The 24,252-nt window shown below is 44.4% G+C and overlaps 1 protein-coding gene across 1 annotated transcript in view; it reads right to left on the reverse strand.

Moving 5' to 3' along the window:
- Positions 1–23,436, reverse strand: part of Cdc73 (cell division cycle 73) — an 89,768-nt gene extending 66,332 nt beyond the window's left edge. The window contains exons 1-8 of the mRNA XM_070041900.1: positions 23,130–23,436; positions 19,420–19,525; positions 16,888–16,957; positions 13,770–13,832; positions 13,630–13,682; positions 10,565–10,653; positions 7,890–8,106; positions 2,391–2,489 (exon numbers count right to left, since the gene is read on the reverse strand). Coding sequence (XP_069898001.1) covers positions 2,391–2,489; positions 7,890–8,106; positions 10,565–10,653; positions 13,630–13,682; positions 13,770–13,832; positions 16,888–16,957; positions 19,420–19,525; positions 23,130–23,260 — 828 coding nt within the window. The 5' untranslated portion in view covers positions 23,261–23,436. The remainder of the gene's footprint in view (positions 1–2,390; positions 2,490–7,889; positions 8,107–10,564; positions 10,654–13,629; positions 13,683–13,769; positions 13,833–16,887; positions 16,958–19,419; positions 19,526–23,129) is intronic.
- Positions 23,437–24,252: the final 816 nt, after the last annotated feature.

Genomic DNA, 24,252 nt, shown 5'->3' on the forward strand with positions numbered 1-24,252 from the left:
AATTAACATGGCAACCATGACAATAAATCCATAAAGTATTAATAAGTTTTAAATAACGAAGTTACCCGTCCAATTTTGCATACTTTAATTAATAAATACTTTATACTAAACTCATAGTCTGTAATACAGGCAGATAAGTAAAGAATATCTCAAATATGCCAGAAGCCAGTGGCTCACATACGTAATACTAGGTAGTCAGGAGACTGATACTTGAAGAATCTCAGTATAAAGCTAGCCTGGACAGAAAAGTCTGCTAGACTTCATCCCAATTAATCAGAAAATACTAGATTGGAGGCATGGCTTCAGTGATGAGTGCCAGTCATAAGCAGGAAAGAGCTTGAGGCCCTGAGTTCAAGCCCCAAAAAATGTCCCAAATCTGGCTGAGAAATTTTATGATAGTCACAAAGAATGCAATACTCTTCATTTTGATAGAATAGATTCCATTTAAGTATTATCACAAATGAAAGGTAATTATCTGGACCTCAGGAAGGTATATTTACTTTGCAAGTCAAAGCTTACGTAAATACAAAGAGAATATTCATAGTCATAAAGACAACAGTTAAAATGCTTTAGTTTGATATGCACTATTAGAAATACCATGCCAGGAGCTAGTGACTAACACCTGTAATCCTAACTACTCAGGAGGCTGACATGTGAGGATCATGGTTCAAAGCCAGCCTGGTCATGAAAGTCTGTGAGACTATTATCTCCAATTAATCACACAAAAACCAGAAGTGGCACTGTGGCTCATGAAGTAAGGGTGTTAGCCTTGAGCAAAAAGGAGCTTAGGGAGCCAGGCATTAGTGTGGCTCACACCTGTAATCCTAGCTACTCAGGAGGCTGAGATCGGAGGATCAAGGTTCAAAGCCAGCCCGGCAAGAAAGTCCTTGAGACTCTTATCTCCAATAAACCACTAGAAAACCAGAAGTGGCTGTGTGGCTCAGGCGGTAGAACGCTTGCTTTAAGCTAAAGAGCTGAGGGATAGCACTCAAGCCCAGAGTTCAAGCCTCATGACCAACAAAAAAAAAACAAACCATGTATTATACACAGTCAACATAGCAAAACAAAATACCTTTTTATGACTATTTAAAGATGATCAAAAACAACTTAAAAAAAAACATTTAGAAGATAAGGCAGATTTTTAACTTTAACAGTGGTTAAGAGATTCTCCCAAAGGCAAATAAAGTTTACCTAAAATAACTATCAGATTACCTTCCTAATTAACTTCTCTCAGACACTCACACAGGTCACAACAGCAGCCCAGGATTACCACTGAAGTAACTTTTTTTTTTTTGGTAGGTCATGGGGCTTGAACTCTAGGCTTGGGCGTTGTCCCTCAGCTCTTCAGCTCAAAGCTAGCGCTCTACCACTTGAGCTATAGCGCCACTTCTGGTTTTCTGGTGGTTTAATGGATAGTTTCACGGACTTTCCTGCCCGGGCTGGCTTTGAACCACGATCCTCCGATCTCAGTCTCCTGAGTAGCTAGGATTACAGGCATGAGCCACCGGCACCCGGCTTGAAGTAACTTTTTGTTTTGTCAGTTATAGGACTTGACAGCACCCTGGAGCTTTTTTGCTCTGCCACTTGAGCCACACAATTCCACTTTCCACTTTTTGGTGCTTAATTGGAGATAACTCTGACTATTCCTGGACTAAGCCTGGACTGGCTTTAAACCACAATCCTCAGATCCCAGCTTCCAGAATAACTAGGATTACAGGCATTACAGGATTACCAGCCCCCAACCTGAATAACTTGTAATGCTAGGAAGTGTCTTTACACCCATCAGGTATGCACAAGCTCTTTTAAAGAACTTATACAAAGCCAGGCACCAGTGGTTCATACCCATAATCAGAAGGCTGAGATCTGAGGATCACAGTTTGAAATTAGTCTGTGCAGGAAAGTCTGTAAGACTCTTACTTTCAATTAACCCGCCAAAAAGGCTGAATTGGAGCTGTGGCTCAAGTGGTAAAGCACTAGCCTTGAGCAAAAAAGCTCAAGCGTACATTCAAAGCCCCAGAACTAGCGCAGGAAAGAAAAAACCCAAAAGACAAAAAACCAAAACATCTTCAAATTACAATGCACACCAGTACTTTCATTAAAACCTTTATGTATAATAATTGTAGAAAGCATTTATGTTTTGACAGATATTTAAAGGCCATAGTTTTCTTCATTGACTATTATTGTTTTACATGGCCAATTTTTTGGTCCTCTCTATTTTATAAATGACTGCATAGCTGGGAACAAAATAAACTGACTTTGATATAGCTGTGTAGGTGAATGTTTAAACTATTTTGGAAATTAAGTACAATATATTTTTCTTCCAACTTCAATAAAAATATTTTAGTATTGCAAAAAAAAAAAAATTCTATGTAAGCAGAAAACATCCTTACCACAGGTGCTGCATTTGGAGCTGGTCGCTGTTCAGGTGCCCGCCCTTCTTCTCTGGCTTTTACAGATTGAAGAATTGCAAAAATATTCTTGGAAAAGTTCTGCAAAATAAATGAATTCTAATTAAGTGCATCCAGGTACACAAAGGCAGGAAGCAGTTTGGAATTAACCGTTCTTCCTGTCGGTTCTTCCCTACTGTACCCAGGGTTTAATTACTAACGCTATGGCAAGGAGGATATGGGCTGTCTCCACAGGCTCACAACTGGAGGCTTCTTTCTTAGTGTGATGATACTGAGGTGGTGAGACTTAAAAAAATGTGAGGCCTAGCCGGGTGCCAGTGGCTCAGGCCTGTAATCTCAGGAGACTGAGATCGGAGGATCCAGGTTCAAAGCCAGCCCAGGCAAGAAAAGTTCATGAGACTCCTATCTCCAATAAACCACCAGAAAACCGGAAGTGGTACTGTGGCTGAAGTGGTAGAGCACTTCAGCCTGAGCTGAAGAGCTCAGAGACAGTACTCAGGCCCAGAGTTCAAATCCCACAACTGACAAAAAAAACAACAACAAAAAACCCATAGCATACATTTTGCAAAATGTACAAAAAGACAATAGTAACATTGTTTTAAGGACTGGAGGCATAGCTCAAATGTAGAGCTCCTATTTTGAAAGCTCAGGGCTTGAGTTCAAATCCAGTACCAAGAAAAAAGTGACATTGTTTTAAATTTCTTTAAAATTCCTAGTTTAAGAAGAATTCAGCTGTATTCCGTTATTTACTTTTCCACCCAGTATTTATTGTGCTTATTAATAGTCAAAGAACAATCTAGCCTCACAACTAGAAAAGGGAGAAATATAGTATAACGTTGCAAGTAATTGTGGATATTCCTTATATTATATTACACCAATGTTATTGGTGTGGAAAACATCTTAAAATTAATTGATCTATCTTGCATTTTGTTTTTTTGGGAACTGGTACTGTAACTTGAACTCAAGGCCTGGGCATGCACCAAATGGGCCACAGCTCCACTTCCTGCTTTTATTGGTCAACTAGAGGTTAAGAGTCTCCTAGACTTTTCTGCCTAGGCTAGCTTTGAGCCTTGATCCTCTGTTCTCCACCTCCTGGGTAGACACCAGCACGTGGTCATCTTGCACTTTAAATGGGCTTTTCCATGTTGGTCATATGGAAAACATTAATGAATTATGCAGATTTTTTTCCCCAAAACACTGGCACATTGTAGTATAAAGTAGCAACTAATTATTTTTAAAACATTTGTTTCTATGTTTGTTAGAATCCATTTATTAACATTACTCATTAAAGACTCACTAGAAAAGAAAGCTAATATCATCAGACTAATAGAAACAACCTTCTTAAAACTAATTTTCTCATAAAATCTCATATTCTATTATTGTTTGGGGTTTTTTTTGTCTTTTCTTTTTTGGTACTGGGAATCGAACCCAGGACATAGTGTATTTGCCTAGGAAATGAGCTAGCTACATTCCATTCTATTATTGACAACAAATGCTGACAGCTGTTTTCCTTGAATTAACACTTCATTTTCAAAAAATATCTGTCAAATGCCCAAGTCTAGTTAGTTACACAAAAAATAAATGAGTTTTGACAGAAAGAGTGAGAGAAGGGGAAAGACAAACTAGAATACATTGTAAATGAATATAGGAAAGTAACAATAAAATCCTTCCCTATAAAACTAATGTAAGCTAATAAAAAAAAGATACCAAACAAAGCCTTTCTACAAGAGTAATTTACAAAGCAGCTGATTCAATTAAAAGTCAGACATTAGCACAGGTGCTGTTCATGAAGTCAACCATAGTATTTTGGTGTGCAGGCCTGTTTTATCCATTCCAATTGCATCACACCAAATAATAGAAGAAACAAAGATCAAGATTTAACCAGACTTCATCATTATCAGTGGCTGTAGAACACCACCACGACTAGTGTTGTGTTGTGCTGCTGCGGTGACACACGCCATGGGCCCGCAGACTTAGCAACCACTGCTTCTGTATCATCATGGCAGGGAGAAATGCAAATGAAATCACAGTCTACTGAGAAAACTGAAGAAAAACAAATCTACTTTAAAAAACAACAAACTGGGCTGGGAAGTGGCTCCGTGGTAGAGTGCTTGCCTCACATGCATGAGGCCCTGGGTTCGATTCCTCAGCACCACATGAGCAGAAAAAGGCGGAAGTGGCGCTGTGGCTCAAGTGGTAGAGCGCTAGCCTTGAGCTGAAGAGCTGAGGGACAGTGCCCAGGCCCAGAGTTCAGGCCCCACAACTGGACCAAAACAAAAAAACAACAAACAGAGACACAAACACTAGAAGAATAAATGGAAACATCATCAGATACTTTTGCATGGTAGAATTATAGATGATCTCTTCCTTTACTGGCCTTTTTAATGGATTTTTCAACAAACATATACTACCATGGTTTGAACAAGTCCTCCAAAATATATCGTCAATGCAACAGTGCTGAGAGCTGAGATCTTTTGGAAGTGATCTCTAAGACAGCATATGTCTGGAAGAGTGCTTCCTGAGAAAAGCAGGAGTGCAGTTTCCTTCTCACTCAGAAGAGCACTCCCTGACCAGACACAGTGTCCTTACCTGGGACTCCCCAGCCTCCAGAACAGTCACCCACAGAAAGTTCTGATCATCATAAATGACTCAATTTGTGCTATTGTTACAAAATAAAATGTATGATTTAATGGCGTTATAAAATTAGGTTGCATTATTTGGGGTGTTTTAATACAGGTATACAAAAGAATGTATTTCTATTTCTCATGGTAATTTAAGCCTTTCTAAACTCAGAAAAAAAAAAAAAAGGTCCTGTTTGCCAGGAATAATGAAGGTACATCTAAAATCTGTAAGATTAGAGTTTAACAGAAAAAAAAAAACAAAACAGTATACTGAGAGATTATCAGCCAGAATGTTTACTTTTGATTTTTTTTTTAATTTAATACAGAAGCAAGCCTAGATAACAATGAGTAAATTATCAACTTATTTTTAAGTACAGTGGAACCAGTAACATTAAATTAAATTAGATCACTAGGTTTTTGAACTGTAGTACAATTCTGCCACCTAGAGCTTAAAGAAAAATGTTCATCTCAGTTATTTGAAAATTTGCTGTTTGGGCTGTGAATGTGGTTTAGTGGTAGAAGGCTTGCCTAGCATGCATGAAGCTCTCGGTTTGATTCCTCAGTACCACATAAACAGAAAAAGCTGAAAGTGGTGCTGTGGCTCAAATGGTAGAGCGCTAGCCTTGAGCTAAAGAGCTCAGGGACAGTACCTGGGCCCAGAGTTTAAGCCTTACAACTGATAAAAAAAAAAAAAGAAAGAAAATTCACTGTTTCATGTGAAAGAAAAAAAGGAGGGTACCAGCTGCTTTATTTACTCTAAGTTTAAAATTTCTAAAAATTATCCAGATCTCTATAAGCCACAGTATGTTTCAAGAACTAGCCATATTAGGTAATGAAAAGAAATACGTAGATCATTTGATTGTAACAAAAGTAGAAAATGAAACTTTTCTAAGCACCAGATTTCATCAACAGTTCTAGGTTCTGGAGGATGATTCTTTACTCATAACTTGTAAGTTGTATTATTCTTTACTTATAACATGATTTAAGGAATTGAAAGGTCTTTGTACAAGTACTTAATATAAAAACAAGCCAGGAGCCAGTGGTTCACATCTGTAATCCTAGCTACTCAAGAAGCTGAGGGGCTAGGAAGGTGGCTCAGTAGTAGAGTGCCTGCCTTGCATGCATGAGGGCCTGGGTTCAATTCCTCAGCACCACATAAGCAGAAAAAGCCAGAAGTGGCACTGTGGTTCAAGTGATAGAGTGCTAGCTTTGACCTGAAGAGCTGAGGGACAGTGCCCAGGCCAACAACAACAAAAAAAGCTGAGATCTAAAGATCAAGGTTCAAAGCCAGCGTGGACAGGGAAGTCTGTTAGACTCTCCAATTACCCATCAAAAAACCAGAAGTGGTGCTGTGGCTCACAGTGGTAAAGCACAACTCTTGAGAGAAAAAGCTCAGGGATGGGCTGGGAAGGTGGCTCAGTGGTAGAGTGCTTGCCTTGCATGCATGAGGCCCTGGGTTCGATTCCTCAGCACCACATAAGCAGAAAAAAAAAGCCGGAAGTGGCGCTGTGGCTCAAGTGGTAGAGCGCTAGCCTTGAGCTGAAGAGCTGAGGGACAGCACCCAGGCCCAAAGTTCAGGCCCCACGACCGAACCAAAAAAAAAGCTCAGGGAGCACGCCCAGGCCATTAGTTCAAGCCCCACCATCAACAACAACAACAAAAATATGTTGATGAGTGAAAGAAAAACAGGAAGAATTCTTTTCTTTATGCACTTCAGTAACAGCTTTCTTTTCTTTGTGTGTACATGCCTTTCCTGGGGCTTGAACTCAGGTGTTTGGGCTTGAGCTTTCTTTTCCCCTCAATTCTACCCCTTGAGACAGGTTCCACTTCCAACTTTTTAGCAGTTACTTGGTGACAGGAGTCTCAGGAACTGGGCTGGTTTCAAACAGTGATAGATCTCAGTCTCCTGAGTGCTAGGATTATAACTGCATCAACAGGCACCAGGTATAACAGCTTGACTCTTACTTATATGGCACAAAGAATTTAAGGCTATGGGGTCACAAGGAAAAAACTGGGAGAGAGCAAAGGAAGGGGTGACACTATCCAAAAAAAATGCACTCATTACCTAAGTTATGAAATGGTAACCCTCTGTATATCACCTTTAGAGCAACAAAAAAACAATTTCTTTTAAAAATAATTTAAGGCTAAAATCCAAAAATTCAACAATCAAAACCAATCTGGACTAGGTGTTGGGTAGACGCCTACACTACCAGTACATCTGAAGCAAGAAGAAGGTCATGGCTTCATGGCCAGCCTGCCTCAAACAGGGATTCATCCTGTTTTATTTCCAAGTATGAATCCTTTGGCTGTACAGATACAAATGCACAGAACTGTAGCGTGTCTTTTAATGCATCATTTCTAACAGTGAAAATAAAAGGGAAGAAAAAGAAGAAAAGGAGGATGGAGAAGGATAACAGAAGAGAGGAGAGGGCAAGGAGGCAAAAAAGGAACAGAGCAAAGGGAGACAAACTCCAAATTCCTGGGGCAAAAACAAAGTAACATTTCCATCAATAAGGAACTAATAAATGCCTACCATCTACAAGAGAACATAATGTATAAAGACAATAATTATTTGTTGACTATTATCTGAATGTCCCTCTGTATGAAAAAGAATTATAGTGATTATATCAGCTCTCCAAAGATTCAGAGCTTTTCATCAGCATTCCACTACATCAAGTTTAGACAAAACTCAACTCAACATGAAAATTAGGCCACATTTTGATTCGTAAACGATGCATGAAGACTTTGAACCAGACTTTTTTCAGCTTATTCAAGATTTCCAAGACATGCAACTTCAACACTCCTCCAAATCCCATTTTAAACAATTCTGTAACTAAGGAATGAGTAACATTTTAATTACCTTTCCTGTACTCTGTAAGATAGTTGTTCGTGTCCTCCACACCCTCTCTCTGCTGACAATATCTCGGGTCACGTCCACCTCAGCATCCACAAAACTCCTCTGTTTAAGGGCAGTTATATCATCATCTAGATCAGTCTTGATAGTAGATCTTTTCTTAGCCATAATTTTGGCTTTGATTGCAGCAATTTTTTCCACTGACATAGCTTCAGACAAAGACCTAAAAGCAACTTATTCTTAAACTTTTGCAGCAGAGATTGCTTATCATATCATTTATTATAAAATTCCCGTAAAAAGCTTACATAACATTAATTAAGATTTTATCTGTAGACCTGATATACTTGAGTGTCACACAGGAGTTCATGTAGGTGTCAGTGGCTCATGCCTGTAATTGTAACTACTCGGGAGACTAAGATCTGAGGATTTCAGTTCAATGCTAGCCCTGGCAGGAAAGTACCTGATTAACCACCAAAAAGCTGTGGCTCAAATAGAAGAACACTAGCCTTGAATAAAAAAGCTCAGGGACAGCGCCCAGGCTGAGTTCAAAAAAACTGTTGTTCCTGAGGTCTCCCATGAGAACTAGAACTCTGTCTGGAATTAGAACTGAGGCCTCTTGAAAAAAAAAAAAAAAACACTGTAGCAAAGAGCCATATTCCCCCAGACTTTGAATGAAGCCAAGCTGAAAAGTAGTGGACTAATTTGACATACACCTATAATAGAAGTGGAAGACTGAGAGTCAAAGCCAGCCCAGGCAGAAAAGTCCATGAGACTTCCTATGTACCAACAAAATGTCTAACTGGAAATGTGGTTCCAGTGGCAGAACACTAACTGCAAACAAGCAAGGGTGCCAGAGTACAAGGCCTAAGTTTACACACCAGTATCATCTTTAAAAAAAAAAAGGACAGAAGTAACAGACTAATTAATCTGGCAGAAGAAATTTTAAGGAAGCTCAGTATACAGGCACGAAGGCTATAGTTGCTTTGAGCCAAGTTAACAGAGAATCGTGAGCAAAAAGACAATTAGAACTGGGTGCTGAAGGCCTGTAATCCTAGCTTCTCAGGAGGCTGAGATCTGAGGATCAGAGTTCAAAGCCAGCCGGTGACTCTTATCTTAAATTAACCACCAGAAAACAGGAAGTGGCACTGTGGCTCAAGTGGTAGAGCACTCACCTTGAGCTGCAGAGCTGAAGGACAGCACCAGGCCCAGAAAATTCAAGCCCCACAACCAACCAAAAAAAGACAACTAAAAATGTCTGAAAATTTTGAACTTTCCTAAAAAATAAACATATAATGCCAAGCTATGGCTTGACATTAACAGGCCTCTGTGACATACATCTATGAGATACTGTTTTTACATGCATAGTTAATCTAAAAAGAGCTAAGGAAGCATGGAGACTTCCACCCAGTTTCAAAGGAAGGTCTGCGAGGCCCAGCAACTTATGGCAGGGTCAGATCTCTGGAAACAGGTAGAGAGGGCAATGCATGAAACAATGAAGGTAAAGCCAAGGCACGATCTCTAAAAATTATGGAGATGCCAGGAATGTGGAATGTCTGCTGCGCTGCAGGCAGTGTACAGTGGCAGCCTGAGAGTCCCACTGAGCTTCCGGTGGCAAGACCATTATAGTGGGGCTGCAGACCACTGGAGCTTACTTCCTGACACAACACTACTGGGTCAGACATGGCTCTGCAGAACGTGCTATCTGCCCTGCTGGGTTCTGATCTTGCTTTGGTCCCATTCCTCCTTTCAGAATGGGAATGCTTACTCTGGTCATTAAATGTTCTAGGCATGTATTATGCTTTTGAAATGTTATGGAGGCTCACCGCTAAGAGCTGTCACAGGGAGTGACAGCCTCAAAAGAATCTTGAACAGTAGAGAAATGGGAGACTTTAGGACCAAAGGGGGGAAAGTTATGGTTTAATTATGAAATGACTCCAGCAGGTTCATGTGTTAGACAGGACACTGTGGGGGGCGCCTGACTGAGAACAAGCCTCCCTCCGGGATCAGAGGCTTTGTCTTACTACACACAGGCCCAGAAGTAATGGAGTCAAGTGGCACTGATAAACCTCTGAAATGGTGACTCAAAATTAATCTTCCATCATTTTATCAGGTATTTGTCACACAGCTGGAAACTCTAAACTGTGATATATAATCTAGAAATAACAAGTACACAGGAGGGGCTGAACATGGTGGCCCATACCTATAATTCCAGCTCTGCAGGAAGTGGGGGGGGGGTGGATCATAGTTCAAGGCCAACCCAGGGAAACAAGGCATGCATTGTAATTCATACCTATAATCCCAACTACATAGGTGACAGAGGTAGAAGGAATATAGGTCAGAGATAGCCCAGAGCAATACGCGTGAGACCCTGTCTGAAAATTAAGCAAAAAAAGGCTGGAGATGCTGCCCAAGTGGTGATGCACCTGCTGAGCAAGCTCAAACCCTTGAATCTAAACCCCAGTACTGACAAAAAATAAAAATAAAAAACAAAATATACAGCAAGGCAAGTACAGCCAATAGCATGCTATTTTATATCAAGGAGCAATCACTGATGGGGTCCAAGGGACAACTCATTTCCTGCACAAGGAAACAGAGGCATGGAATGGATGGAGACAAATGTAAATGCAGACAGCATTTCCCATATGCACTCCTTAACTCCTCTCCACTAAAGAAACCCTTACCTGATCTGCTCAGTCTGCACAATTCCTTCTTTATGACCCTCCAGCCGGGCAGCCAGTCTCTCTTTATCAAGGCGCACACACTCTTCATCCTGGAAACAATCACTAGTTAGTAAACATTTCATTTTTATTTAATTTTGAAAAAGTAAAATCACCACACACAGATTTTTCTTACCAAAAATCCCCTTTGCAGTTCCAGGTATTCCTGTACTCAAGCCACCATTACAACTGTGTGTAAAGTCACACAAAGATGGAAACTAACGACAGACGTTCCTTAACTTAGGGTGTGGCTCCACTCTGATACACCCAAGATAAATTAAAAATGCTCACTACTCAGGAGGCTGAGATCTGAGGATAGTAGATCAAAGACAGTCCGGGCAGAAAGTCTACGAGATGCTTCTTCCTAATTATAATTAATCACCAAGAAGCTAAAAGCAGAGCTGTGGCTTAAGTGGTAGAGTGACTGCCTTGAGCAAAAAACCCCAGAGACAGTGACTAGGCCCCAGGACAGTTACACACAAAAAAAGTCCTAAGCCAAAAATGGGTTTAACAAACCTATCCTATTCAATAGTGCAGCTTGAAACACACACCAGTCCACTGTTAGACAAAATCACTAGCAAAATAACTAGCAAAATAACTAGAGGTTGGCAGCTTTTTTTTTTTGGGGGGGGGGTCCGGTCATGGGGCCTTGAACTTTGGGCCTGGGCGCTGTCCCTCAGCTCTTCAACTCAAGGCTAGCGCTCTACCACTTGAGCCATAGCACCACTTCCGGCCTTTTCCTTTTTGCTTATATGGTGCTAAGGAATTGAACCCAGGGCCTCAGGCATGCAAGGCAAGCACTCTACCACTGAGCCACCTTCCTAGCCCCTGGCAGCTCTTATAATTTATTGAATACTACACTAAACGCGAAACACTCTGTAAAGAATGTAAGCCTATCAACTTTTGCATCATCTAAAAGTAGAAAAAGCAGCCAGGCACTGGTGGCTCATGCCTGTAATCTTAGTACGCAGGAGGCTGAGACCTGGAGGATCTGGTTCAAAGCCAGACTGGGAAGAAAAGTTCAAGTGATTCTGCCTCCAATTAACCAGCAACAGCTGGAAGTGAAAATGTGGCTAAGGAGTAGAGCTCCAGCCTTCAGTAATCAAGAAAGAGTGCAAAGCCCTAAGTTCAAGCCCCGTAAACAAATACAAACACAAACACACACACACGCACATGCACACTACCATCAATGACCATGTGTAAAAGCTTATAAACCTTCTTAGACATTCCCTCACACTATGTACATGCTTCAAAATACCTAGAATTAGCTGGGCGCTGGTGGCTCACGCCTGTAATCCTAGCTACTCAGGAGGCTGAGATCTGAGGATCGCGGTTCAAAGCCAGCCTGGGCAGTAATGACCGTGAGACTCCTATCTCCAATTAACCACCAGAAAACCGGAAGTGGCGCTGTAGCTCAAGTGGTAGAGTGCTCGCCTTGAGCTGAAGCGCTGAGGGACAGTGCCCAGGCCCAGAGTTCAAGCCCCACGACCGACAAAAAAAAAACAAAAACCTCGAATTCACATCAATGTTAATGAAATAACTTAACAAGCACTTAGGGCTCACACACAGCTGATAGTAAAGACAAGCCCGCTTCCACCCCTCTCCAGGAGTAGGAAAACCATACCCAAAGCTCACTACTAGTGCCAAAGCTGTGTTGGGCCAAGCCACTGTCCGTCTGTGATGGTTTTCACAGCACAACAGAATAGAGAAGCATGTGGGCAAGAACATATACCACTTCTTTCTGTACTTTTACAAAATCAAACCTGTGTGTTTGTCTGGTAGTACTATGGGTTAAACCCAAGGTCTTCTGCCACTTGCAGGGGTCACATTCACAGACTTTCTGGCTTTATTGTGTTTGAGCGAGGGTCTGAGTAACTGTCCAGGCCAGCCCTGAACTTGAGATCTTCCTGCTTCTACTACAAGTAGCTGGGATTATAGGTATATATATACTACCACATCCAGCCAGATCTAGTACCAACCATATTTTCATTTTGGGTCTGGTCGTGGGCCTGAACTCTGGGCCTGGGCGCTGTCCCTCAGCTCTTCAGCTCAAGTCTAGCGCTCTACCACTTGAACCACAGAGCCACTTCCGGCTTTTTTTTTTTTTTGCTTAGGGGTGCTGAGGAATCCAACCCAGGGCCTCAAGCATGCAAGTCAAGCGCTTTACCACCGAGCCATCTTCCCAGCCCCAACCAACCATATTTTCAATAAAAGCAAAGATAATAAAAGTATCAGTGGTATTCACTATACAGCATGTTGAAAATGAACTATGTACCGTACAGGTAGGAACGGGAGGGAAAACTGGGAGAGGGAAGGAAAGGGTAACCCTGTCAAAAAGATTTTTTTAAAAATGTTCTCATCTCGGGCTGGGAAGGTGGCTCAGTGGTAGAGTGCTTGCCTTGCATGCTTGAGGCCCTGGGTTCGATTCCTCAGCACCACATAAGCAAAAAGAAAAAAGCCGGAAGTGGCGCTGTGACTCAAGAGGTAGAGCGCTAGCCTTGAGCTGAAGAGCTGAAGGTCAGTGCCCAGGCCCAGAGTTCAGGCCCCATGACCGGACCTAAAAAAAAAAAAAAAAGTTCTAATCTGGCTTACGTAACTGTAACCCCCTGCCTATCACCTTTACAATAACAATTTTTAAAAATAAAAAAAAAAAATTAGGCTGGGAATGTGGCTCAGTGGTAGAGTGCTTGCCTAGCATGCACAAAGCCCTGAGTTCTATTCCCCAATACTACATACACAGAAAGAGCCAGAAGTGGTGCTGTGGCTCAAGTGGTGGAGTGCTAGCCTTGAGTAAAAGAAGCTTAGGGACAATGCCCAGGCCCTGAGTTCAAGCCCCAAGACTTGCAAAAATAAATAAACAAATGAAATTAGTTGCCTATCATAAAGACTGGACATGAGAGCTAACACTGTTCAAGCTATATTCTAACCAACTTTTCTTTCAGTTCAAAAACATTTCCAGGAATAAAGGGCTCCTAGAATTATCACAATTCAGGTAATAGTATGAGTCAGCTTTAAAATAAAGTTATTACCTCAATTCGTGGTTTCTTTGCTTCTGCTAAAACTTCATCTGAAGCTCGTTTGACTTAAAAAAAAAAAAAAGGAAAGTAAATAAATGCATAGTTTTGGAATGGGATTTTGGACACGGAAAATAAGGATGTGACAAGTGTACCTTGAGTGGATCTCTGAAGACCTATTTCCAGGGGGGCACTTCTGTCTATACTTGCCGACGTTGCTGAAAATGTTAAAAGATTCACATGAACAGGTCAGTATTTGAACAAGTGCAGGGATTTCCCTATGTAAAAGTAAGTTTTAGCCAGGCTAACACCTGTAATCCTACTCAGGAGGCTGAGATCTGAAGATCACAGTTTGAAGCTTGTCCAGGTAGGAAAGTCCATGAGACTCTCATCTCCAATTAAAAAACTGGAAGTAGCACTGTGACTCAGTTGGTAGAGCACTAGCAAGGACAGCACCCATGCCCAGAGTTCAAGCCCCAAGAACAACAAAAAAAATAAATAAAATTTAAAAAGTAGGGCTGGGAAGGTGGCTCAGTGGTAGAGTGCTTGCCTTGCAGGCATGAGACCCTGGGTTCAATTCCTCAGCACCACATAAGCAAAAAGAAAAAAGCCGTTAGTGGTGCTGTGGCTCAAGTGGTAGAGTGCTAGCCTTGAGCTGAGGGACAGTGCTCAAGTCCAGAGTTCAGGCCCCATGACCCACAACAACAAAAAAAAGTTGAAAAGTATTTGTTCAAAAGATTAATCTGGATTACAAAGTCTGTAAGAGAACAAATTATTTTTTAACAATATGACTGAAATTAACTGGTGATTTTAAAGAATATATAACACACTTAAAGAAGCAAATCAATAATGAATATGTACATAAGCTGGGCGCCGGTGGCTCACGCCTGTAATCCTAGCTACTCAGGAGGGTGAGATCTGAGGATCGAGGTTCAAAGCCAGCCCGGGCAGCAAAGTCCATGAGACTCTTATCTCCAATAAACCTCTGGAAAACCAGAAGTGGTGTTGTGACTCAAGCAGTAGAGCGCTTGCCTTGAGCTGAAGAGCTGAGGGATATTGCCCAAGCCCAGAGTTCAAGCCCCACAACCGACAAAAAAATAAATAAATAAATAATATGTACATATTGTTAACATTCATATTAAACATGCAATTTTTGGTTATTCATAATCAGCAGAAAACTTTAAATTATCTTTTCTATTTACTTATCTACTTCGTGCCTGTTCTGGGGCTTGCACTCAGGTTGCAGGGACTGTCCCTGAGCTTTTTTGCAGAGATTAGTGCCCTACCACTTGAGCCTCAGCTCCACTTCCATTTTTTTTGAAGTTTAGTGAAGATAAGAGTTCCACCTGCTGGGAAGGTGGGTCAGTGGTAGAGTGCTTACCTTGCATGCTTGAGGCCCTGGGTTCGAATCCTCAGCACCACATAAGCAGAAAAAGCCCGAAGGAAGTGGCGCTGTGGCTCAAGTGGTAGAATGCTAGCCTTGAGCTGAAAAGCTGAGGGACAGTGCCCAGGCCCAGGGTTCAGGCCCCATGACCAATCAAAAAAAAAAAAAAAGTTCCACAGACTTTCCTACTCAGGCTAGCTTTGAATCGCAATTCTTAGATCTCAACTTTCTGAGTGGCTAGGATTACAGGTGTGAATCACTGGTGCCTGGCTAATATTACTTTGTTTTTGAATAGCTTAATATAATAAAACTACAAAAATCTACACCAAGATAAAAAAGGCTGCACTTATTCCATCTACCTTTTCCTACCACCAATGTAACACGCAACCAATGTTACAGTATCAATTATGCATATTTTTTCTAGAGTTCCCTCTTGTAGATACAAGAAATACAAATAAGCCGGGTGTTGGTGGCGCCTGTAATCCTACCTACTCAGGAGACTGAGATCTGAAGATCGCAGTTCAAAGCCAGCCCGGGCAGGAAAGTCCATGAGACTCTTATCTCTAATTAACCACCAGAAAACCAGATGTGGTTTTCTGTGGCTTAAGTGGTACAGCTCTAGCCTTGAGCTGAATAACTGAGGGACAGTGCCCTGGCCCAGAATTCAAGACCCACGACTAACCAAAAAAAAAAGAAAGAAATTTTAGAATTAAAAAAGAAGGGGCTGGGAAGGTGGCTCAGTGGTAGAGCGCTTGCCTTGCATGCATGAGGCCCTGGGTTTGATTCCTCAGCACCACATAAACCAAAAGAAAAAAGCCAGAAGTGGCGCTGTGGCTCAAGTGGTAACGCGCTAGCCTTGAGCTGAAGAGCTGAGGGACAGTGCCCAGGCCCAGAGTTCAGGCCCACGACCAGATTGGGGGGGAGGGGGGGAGCGGAGGAGAAGTAGAAACTTCCAAACTCAAGATAGTAGGCACAGAAATCATCAAAATATACTGAGGTGGGTAACAAGTAGGAAGAGAAAAAACAATCAAAATATACTGAGGCGGGCAACAAGTAGGAACAGAGTCTGGTGGCCCAAATGCCAAATGAAGTAATGTTTTCAAAAGAGGAAGTCACCAACAGTACCTAATGCCAATCAGGTCAAGGAAGGAAGAGAAATCAAGGATATATCAATTTTGAAGTCACTTGGCCTTGTAAAGGATTTTAGTAGTATGGTGGGAAAAGCCAGACAGGAGTGGCTTCCAGAAAGAAATAACAGGCCAAGTGCTGGTGGCTCGCACCTGTAATCCTAGCTACTCAGCAGTGTGAGATCTGAGGATTGCAGTTCAAAGCCAGCCAGGGCAGAAAAGTCTGGAGAGACACTTATTTCCAATTAATCACCAGAAAACCCAGAAGTGGTACTGTGGCTCCAAGTGGTAGAGCGCTAGCCTTGAGCAAAAGAGCTCAGGGACAGTACCATGAGTTCAAACCCCACAACTGATGGAAGGAAGGGAAGGAGGGAGGAAGGGAGGGAAGTTCCAGAAATGGTAGTGCATGTTTATAATTCCAGCTACTGGGAATTGATGAATGGTTTATGGTTTGAACCCAATCCAGGCAAAAAATTAGCAAAGACTCTTATTCTCAACAAGCCAAGCCTAGAAGAACATACCTTCAGACATAGCTTGCAGTAGAGAGGTACAGATATGGAAGGGTAGGTAATAGTCTAAAGTGAGTCCCATGCAACAACGTAAAACCTTACCTGAGAAACAACTCAAAAGCAAAAAGGGGCCAGGATTGGGGGAAGGTGACTCAAGTGGTAGAGTACCTGCCTAGCAAACACAAGGTCCCAAGTTCAAACCCCAATATCAGAGAAAAACAAAAAGAGTGGGAGCAATTGAAATACTACTCACATGCTTCACCATTGAGATACCCAAGGAGATCTTTTCGGTCAGGTCTTCTAACCACAGGGATATTTTCAGTCTGCAGCCAAAATTTGAAATGATTTAAAAAAAAAAAAAAACTATATGAAACCAGTCAAAAAATGTTAGACTGAAAACTTTTAAATAATGAAAGATTTAAAAATCCTAGACTAAAACTAAAAACCACTTTAAATGTTTATTTTTCATAAAGTTTTGAAATTCTAGTAAGATATAAAAGATAATTATTCAAAAAGAAGCAATGACTATCCCTGTTCAAGGTATGAATCCAGTCCTTTTTCTGTTTAACTTATTCTAAGTATTTTTTTTTTTTTTTGTCGGTCGTGGGGCTTGAACTCTAGGCCTGGGCGCTGTCCCTCAGCTCTTCAGCTCAAGGCGAGGGCTCTACCACTTGAGCTACAGCGCCACTTCCGGTTTTCTGGTGGTTTATTGGAGATAGGAGTCTCACGGTCATTCCTGCCCGGGCTGGCTTTGAACCGCGATCCTCAGATCTCAGCCTCCTGAGGAGCTAGGATTACAGGAATGAGCCACCAGCGCCCGGATTTATTCTAAGTATTTATTCTCTAACTACACTCATGATAGTATGTGCCTGAAATGAACACCTTAGTTCCTACTGTCTCAGTTCATGAAGTACCTATTAGTATTTTCTCATACAAAAAACCAGACTTCAAGATATTCAACTTGAACTCTTCCAAATAAACAAAATTAGTCACCAAAACTAAGCTTGATGGCTGGGAAGGTGGCTCAGTGGTAGAGTGCTTGCCTTGCATGCATGAGGCCATGGGTTCGTTTCCTCAGTACCACATAAGCAGAAAAAAAAAGCCGGAAGTGGCGCTGTGGCTCAAGTGGTAGAGCGCTAGCCTTGAGCTGAAGAGCTGAGGGACAGCACCCAGGCCCAGAGGTCAGGCCCCACGACCGAACCCAAAACAAAAAACAAAAAACAAAAAAACAAAACTAAGCTTGACAATGATAGATTCATCTTGTTTTGGTATGAAATAAAGCATAAAAGATTATACAGGAAAATACTAATAGTGGTAGTCATTTACATTCTATATCAAATAGTTTTTTATTTTTTATGCCAGTCCTAGGGCTTGAACTCAAAGCTAGCAATCTACTGAAGCCACAGCTCTACTTCCAACTATTTTTTGGTGATTAATTGGAGAGAAAGAGCTTCACAGACTTTTCTGCCTGGGCTGGCTTTGAACTGTGACCCTTAAATCTCTGCCTAAGGATAACAGGCATGAGCTACTAGTGCCCGACATCACACAATTCTTTGTTTTGGGTGCCAGTCCTGAAGGCTGAAGTAAGGGCCGGGTGCTGTTCCTGAAGAGTTTTTGTTCAAGGCTGTTGCTCTATCACTTGTGCCACAGCTTAAGTGGCTTTTGGGGACATTATTTGGAGATCAGCGTTTCCGAAGCTGGTTTCAAACCACAATCCTCACATATCAGCCTTCTAAATGGTAGTAGTGTAGAAGTGAGCCACTGGTGCCCAGCTTAATAATTCTTTTTATTTCTCAGTGTGAATAAATTCTGAAAGCAGAAGAGTTTTAAAAATTAAGCCTGAAAAAAATATATGCATCGTAGAAAACAGGGTAATTTTCCTGTAATAATCTACATTAGCAATGTGCAAAAAACTGAACAAAACGCTCACACTAGGCAGTCACTCTCACTATTTTCTTTTCTTTTTTTTTTTTTTTTTGGGGGGGGTCCAGTCGTGGGGCCTGAACTCTGGGCCTGGGCGCTGTCCCTCAGCTCTTCAGCTCAAGGCTAGCACTCTACCACTTGAGCCACAGCACCACTTCTGGCCTTTTCTGCTTATGTGGTATTGAGGAATCGAACCCAGCGCCTCATGCATGCAAGGCAAGCGCTCTACCACTGAGCCACCTTCCCAGTCCCACTCACAATTTTCTAAACAGCGTGCAATATAAACACAGCTGAAGTCCTTTGATATCTATGATGAGTAAGAACCCCATGTCTCTGGGACAATTATCTCATAATGACACCAAACATCTTACTGACTTGTTCAACTATTTCAACTATTTCATTACTTAGAAACTAATATCTAATCCCTTTTTAAAAAATTATCAATTTCATTTTCTCCTTGTAAATCTAAAAGCACATAAAGTTTTTCTTGCTTAAAAGAAGTCCACATGGGCTGGGAAGGTGGCTCGGTGGTAGAGCGCTTGCCTTGCATGCATGAGGCGCTGGGTTCGATTCCTCAGCACCACATAAGCAGAAAAAGCCAGAAGTGGCACTGTGGCTCAAGTGGTAGAGTGCTGGCCTTGAGCTGAAGAGTTCAGGGACAGCACCCTGGCCCAGAGTTCAAGCCCCACAACCGACCGCCCCCCCCAAAAAAAAAACAAGTTGTACCAATCACAGTAGTCTAATTCTGACCCTCCAGAACTTTCCCAGACAGGAAACCAAAGGAAGGGAGCTATCCATGATGAAAACAATGCCTAGTTATCCAATAAGTAACTCATTAAGTTTGAAAATGAGTTCTACTTACAGCTGCACGTCGAACATAAACTGGATGAGAAAGGTGCACATTATTAAGCAGAAATAAGATGGAGTCCAATGTGTAGTATTCTCTGGGCTGGCCTTCCTTCCCGGTCCTGCAATAATTAAGCCAAGATTTATTTTTATTTATTAGCACTTGAACTTAGGTCTTGGGCACTGTCGCTGAATTTTTTGCTAAAATCTAGTGCTCTACCATTTGAGCCTCAGCTTCACTTTCAGCTTTTTTGGTGCTTAATTGGAAATCAGAGACCCATGGAGTTTCCCACCCAGGCTGGCTTCAAACTGTGCTCCTCATATCTCAGCCTCCTGAGTATCTTGGCACACAGAGAGGAAAGATTTTTATTCACAATTCACATTCAATTCTCAGGGCTTAGTTGCACATATTCTCTTAGCTATACCCATTTAAGCTATCAGAGTATTTAACGTTTTCTAAAAATACACATAAACTATAAAATTTAATAAGTGGGCTGTCAATAGGGGAAAAAGAACACAAAGGAAGACAAAACAAAATAGAAACACCTTTTACAACTACTTAAAAGTAATTTTTTAATGCAAGAAATAGAGGAAGACCTGGCGGAAAAAGGGGTGACACTGTCCCCAAAAAAGAAATGTACTAATTACCTGACTTATGAAATGGTAACTCTTCTGTACAACATCTTAATAATAACAATAATGAGCCCTGTTGTTGGAAGTGGTGGAGGGCTAGCCTTGAGCAAAAGAGCTCAGGAACAACACTCCCCCCCCCCACCCGCCTGCCCCAAGGGAAGGGAAGGAGAAAGGGAGAAGACAGACTACACTGAAGCAAAGGCACCAGTGACTGTAAATCCTAGCTACTCAGGAGCCTGAAATCTGAGGATCAAAGTTCAAAGCCAGCCCATGCTGAAAGTCTGTGAGACTCTATCTCCAATTACCCATCAAAAAGAGCCAGAAGCAGTGCTGTGGCTCAAAGTGGTAGAGCACAGAGCTCAGGGACAGCTCTCAGACCCTGAGTTCAAGCCCCACGACCCACAAAAAGAAATGATGATGATAATAATAAAATTGTATTAAAAGGCACAAGAAATAGGGGAAGCATATAAACATACTCTAAAGTACTTCCTAGAATTAGTCCAAATTAGGCTCTGGACTTTGTCAATAGAGAAACTAACCTGTTACACACTGGAAAGTATCCTTATGAGAAAAGGACCAAACTGTTAGTGTAGCACTAAGGCATTTTAAATAAAATACTGCTGAACAACATGTCCTTAATAATACTGATACAGTAAACACAAGGTCAGAGACGAAGCATGGCCTGAGCCTGTACTCGCCACCAGCAGGAGAGGCAAATAGAGGATCACGACCCAAGGCAATCCCCCAGGGAGAAACATGAGATACCATGCAAATATTAAGTAATGGAAAAGGGCTGAAGGTGTGTCTCAAATAGGAGTCCCGATCTAGCAAGCTCAAGGCCTTGAATTCAAACCCAGTATCAACAAAAAATAAACATCAAGGTTGTCTTGGGGGAGCAAGCTTTGCATTGTAAATACACACACACACACACACACACACACACACACACACACACACACACACACAACCCAAGGTCCCTATCACCCTTCCTCCTACATCTATTCATCATAACTCAAATTTATTATGTGAGTTTATCTACATACAGCCCACTATAATGAACTCCATGTCTACTTTTCTGGCCTCTACCATCACTTTTCCTGAACGTCAATGTGCTTCAACCCACATACCATTTGCAAGAGTTTTGTTGCTGTTTTGGTTTCTTTTTTTGGTGCTAATACTAGGACTTAATTCAGGGCCCTTATCTTTTTGGCACAAGGCTAGCGCTGCACCACCTGAGCCACAGCTCCTTAAACATCTGTCAATTATTGTACAAAATAATTTAACCAGGTTTTTTCCTTATCATATAGACTGCAAAAAGGCATTTTTTTGTGGGGGGGGAGGTAGGAGGCGGAACCAGTCCCAAGGCTTTGAACTCAGGGCCTGCGCACTGTCCACAATGCCACTGCTGGCTTTTTCTGTGTATGTGATTGCATGCTAGGCAAACACTCTACCAGTAAAAAGCCACATTTCCAGTGGCCCCCCCCAAAGGCATTTTTAATGTTATACTACATACGCACCCATGCACACGGGTGCACATGCCTACAGAAAACTAACTGTGTGATTCACTGTTGAGAAAGTTTGAACATGGCTGAAGCATTCCTTGTTCACTGGCACCAATGAACTGCTGTCAAACGTCCTCTCCAGCTCTGGTGCTTCTAGTGATACAGCTCTGTCCCCCTGGAAGACTAGTTCACCATCCCACTCTCACGGAATTCTTAGCTGGTGTGTGTGTGTGTGTGTGTGTGTGTGTACGTGCTCATGCACTAGGAGGGGGTGGTTGAACTCAGGGCCTGGGCACTGTCCCTGAGCTTTCCTGCTCAAGGCTAGTGCTCTACCACCTGAGCCACAGCTCCCCTTCCAGCTTCTGGCTGGTTAATTGGAGATAAAAGTCGCACAGACTTTTCTACCCAGGCTGGCTTGGAACTGTGATCCTCAGGTCTCAGCCTCCTGAGTGGCTGGGCTGACAGGCCTGAGCCCAGTTCTTCCTGGTTCTTTGCTGGTGTTTGCTCCCCGGGTTAGGGTGCAAGCATCAAACGCAGCGCCCCGCGCGGCCCAGATGTGCCCAGGCTGGAACTGGACGGCGTTTCACACCAGAGTACCAGATTTCTCTCTTCTATTCAATTTAGGGGTGCCGAGGATTCCTCTGTTTCTCAGGTTCAATCACTTTACACCTTAATGACACTGTAACCAACTTTGAACACGCGTGCGCGCGCACACACACCCATCGACTACGATCCCGTCTCTGCCATTTCCTTTAAAAGCATCAAACACAGGAAACTCAGCGTGTCATTTAATCAACATTTCATAAAGCAATCGTCCGGGCAAAAGCGAGGGGGAAGGGGAGGGGGGACCCTCGAACCCCAAAACTCGCCCCCCCAGTTTTCCATGGACTGTCCAAAAAGCTCCTTCCATTCCCCTCCCATTCCAACAAAATGGGGAGCCGAGCTCGGAACCGCATAAGCCCATGACAGCGACATCATGAGAGAGGTCCCCCACGGGTGACCCCCCACGGGTGACCCTCACGGGAGACCCGGCCCACGGGTGACCCCCCACGGGTGACCTGGCCCCTCCGCCACCTGTGCCCCGCCCCCCACGGGTGACCCGGCCCCACGGGTGACCCGGCCCCACGGGTGACCCCCCACGGGAGAGCCGGCCCCTCCGCCACGGGTGCCCCGCCCCCCACGGGTGCCCGGCGCCGGCTTCAGCTCAGCGGCGCGGGATCCTCCGCCCCCCCCTCCCCACCTGCCTTCCAAAACCCGGCGGGAAAGTTCGCCGCAGCCCGCCGCCAACTTTCTCGGGAGGAGCCCCGGCCCGGCCGGCCCGGCGCCCGCGCGGCCCCTAGCTTAACTCGGGGGGGGGCGGCCGCCTCCTCCGGGACGCCGCGGGGGAGACCGGGCGACCCCGGGGGCGCCCCCGGCCTGCGGGCAGCGGCCCCCCGCCCCGGCCCCGCCCCGCGCCCGCCGCGGGTCTCGACGGTAACTTTCCCGGCGCGCGCCCCCGCGGGCCCCGGCCCCGACGGCGGGGGGGGGGGGAGGCCGCGGAGCCGGCCCCGCGCGCCCCGGCCCCGCCGCACCGCGGCCCGGCCCCACTCACCCCCACACCACGTAGTTGGTCTTGACGTTCTTGGGCCAGGAGAACTCGCCGAAGATCACCTCGTCCCCCTTCACCACGATCTCCTTCTTCTGGATGTTGTACTGTCGCAGGACGCTGAGCACGTCCGCCATCTTCCCCCCCCTCGCCGCCGCCCGGCCCGGGCGCCGCCGCCGCCGTCAGCGCGCCGGCCGCCGCCTTCCCGCGTCGCCTCGGCCTGGGCCTCCGCCGCCGCCGCCGCCGCGAGCCGAGAGCCGCCGCACCAACAGCCGCCCCCCGTCGACGACAGCAGCAGGGGCAGTCGCCGCCCAGGCCGCCGAGGACCCCGCGCTGAAGGCGAGGCCCCGCCGAGGGCTGCCCGCCGAGAACGCCTGACTGCGCGTCGCCGGCGCCCCGCCGCCGCCGCCGCCGCCGCCGCCAGGAGGCGCTACGCCCGCCTGGGGAAAATGCCCCTCCCAGACTCCCACGCGGCTCGCGGCGGACTCCCCCGCCCGAAACGTGGAGCGCAGGAAACCACGCCCCCCCACGGGCGGCACGCGCGCTCTCGGGGAAGCGCTGGCTGGCGTCGGGCGCGCACGCGCGCTAAGAGCACGTACTCGCGGTCCCGGGGAGAGCGTCCGGGCGGCGACAGGTGCGCGCGCACCGGCTGGTCACGGGGCGCGCCGACTCCCAAGTGTGCGGTTTGTCTTCGCGGGCAAACGCGAAGTGCTGCCGGAGTGTCCGCTCCACGGACGTTCTCACCTCTCCAGCCCGAGCACGTGCACACCGTGGCATGCATGCCAGAACTACGCGTCAGTGCTTTGTCTGCATTTTGTGCAGTCCGGGGACTTGAACTCGCGCCTGGGCGTCACCTCTGAGCCTTTTTGCTCACCTGTACCATCAAGATGATGTGCACGTGGATTGCCCACCTTCACCATCAAGGTGATGTGCACACGGATTGCCCACCTTCACCATCCAGATGATGTGCACACGGATTGCCCACCTTCACCATCAAGGTGATGTGCACACGGATTGCCCACCTGTACCATCCAGGTGATGTGCACACGGATTGCCCACCTTCACCATCCAGGTGATGTGCACACGGATTGCCCACCTTCACCATCAAGGTGATGTGCACACGGATTGC

Source organism: Dipodomys merriami, unplaced genomic scaffold (assembly GCF_024711535.1).
Source record: "Dipodomys merriami isolate MVZ:Mamm:240054 unplaced genomic scaffold, mDipMer1.0.p SCAF_31, whole genome shotgun sequence".
NCBI lineage: Eukaryota > Metazoa > Chordata > Mammalia > Rodentia > Heteromyidae > Dipodomys > Dipodomys merriami.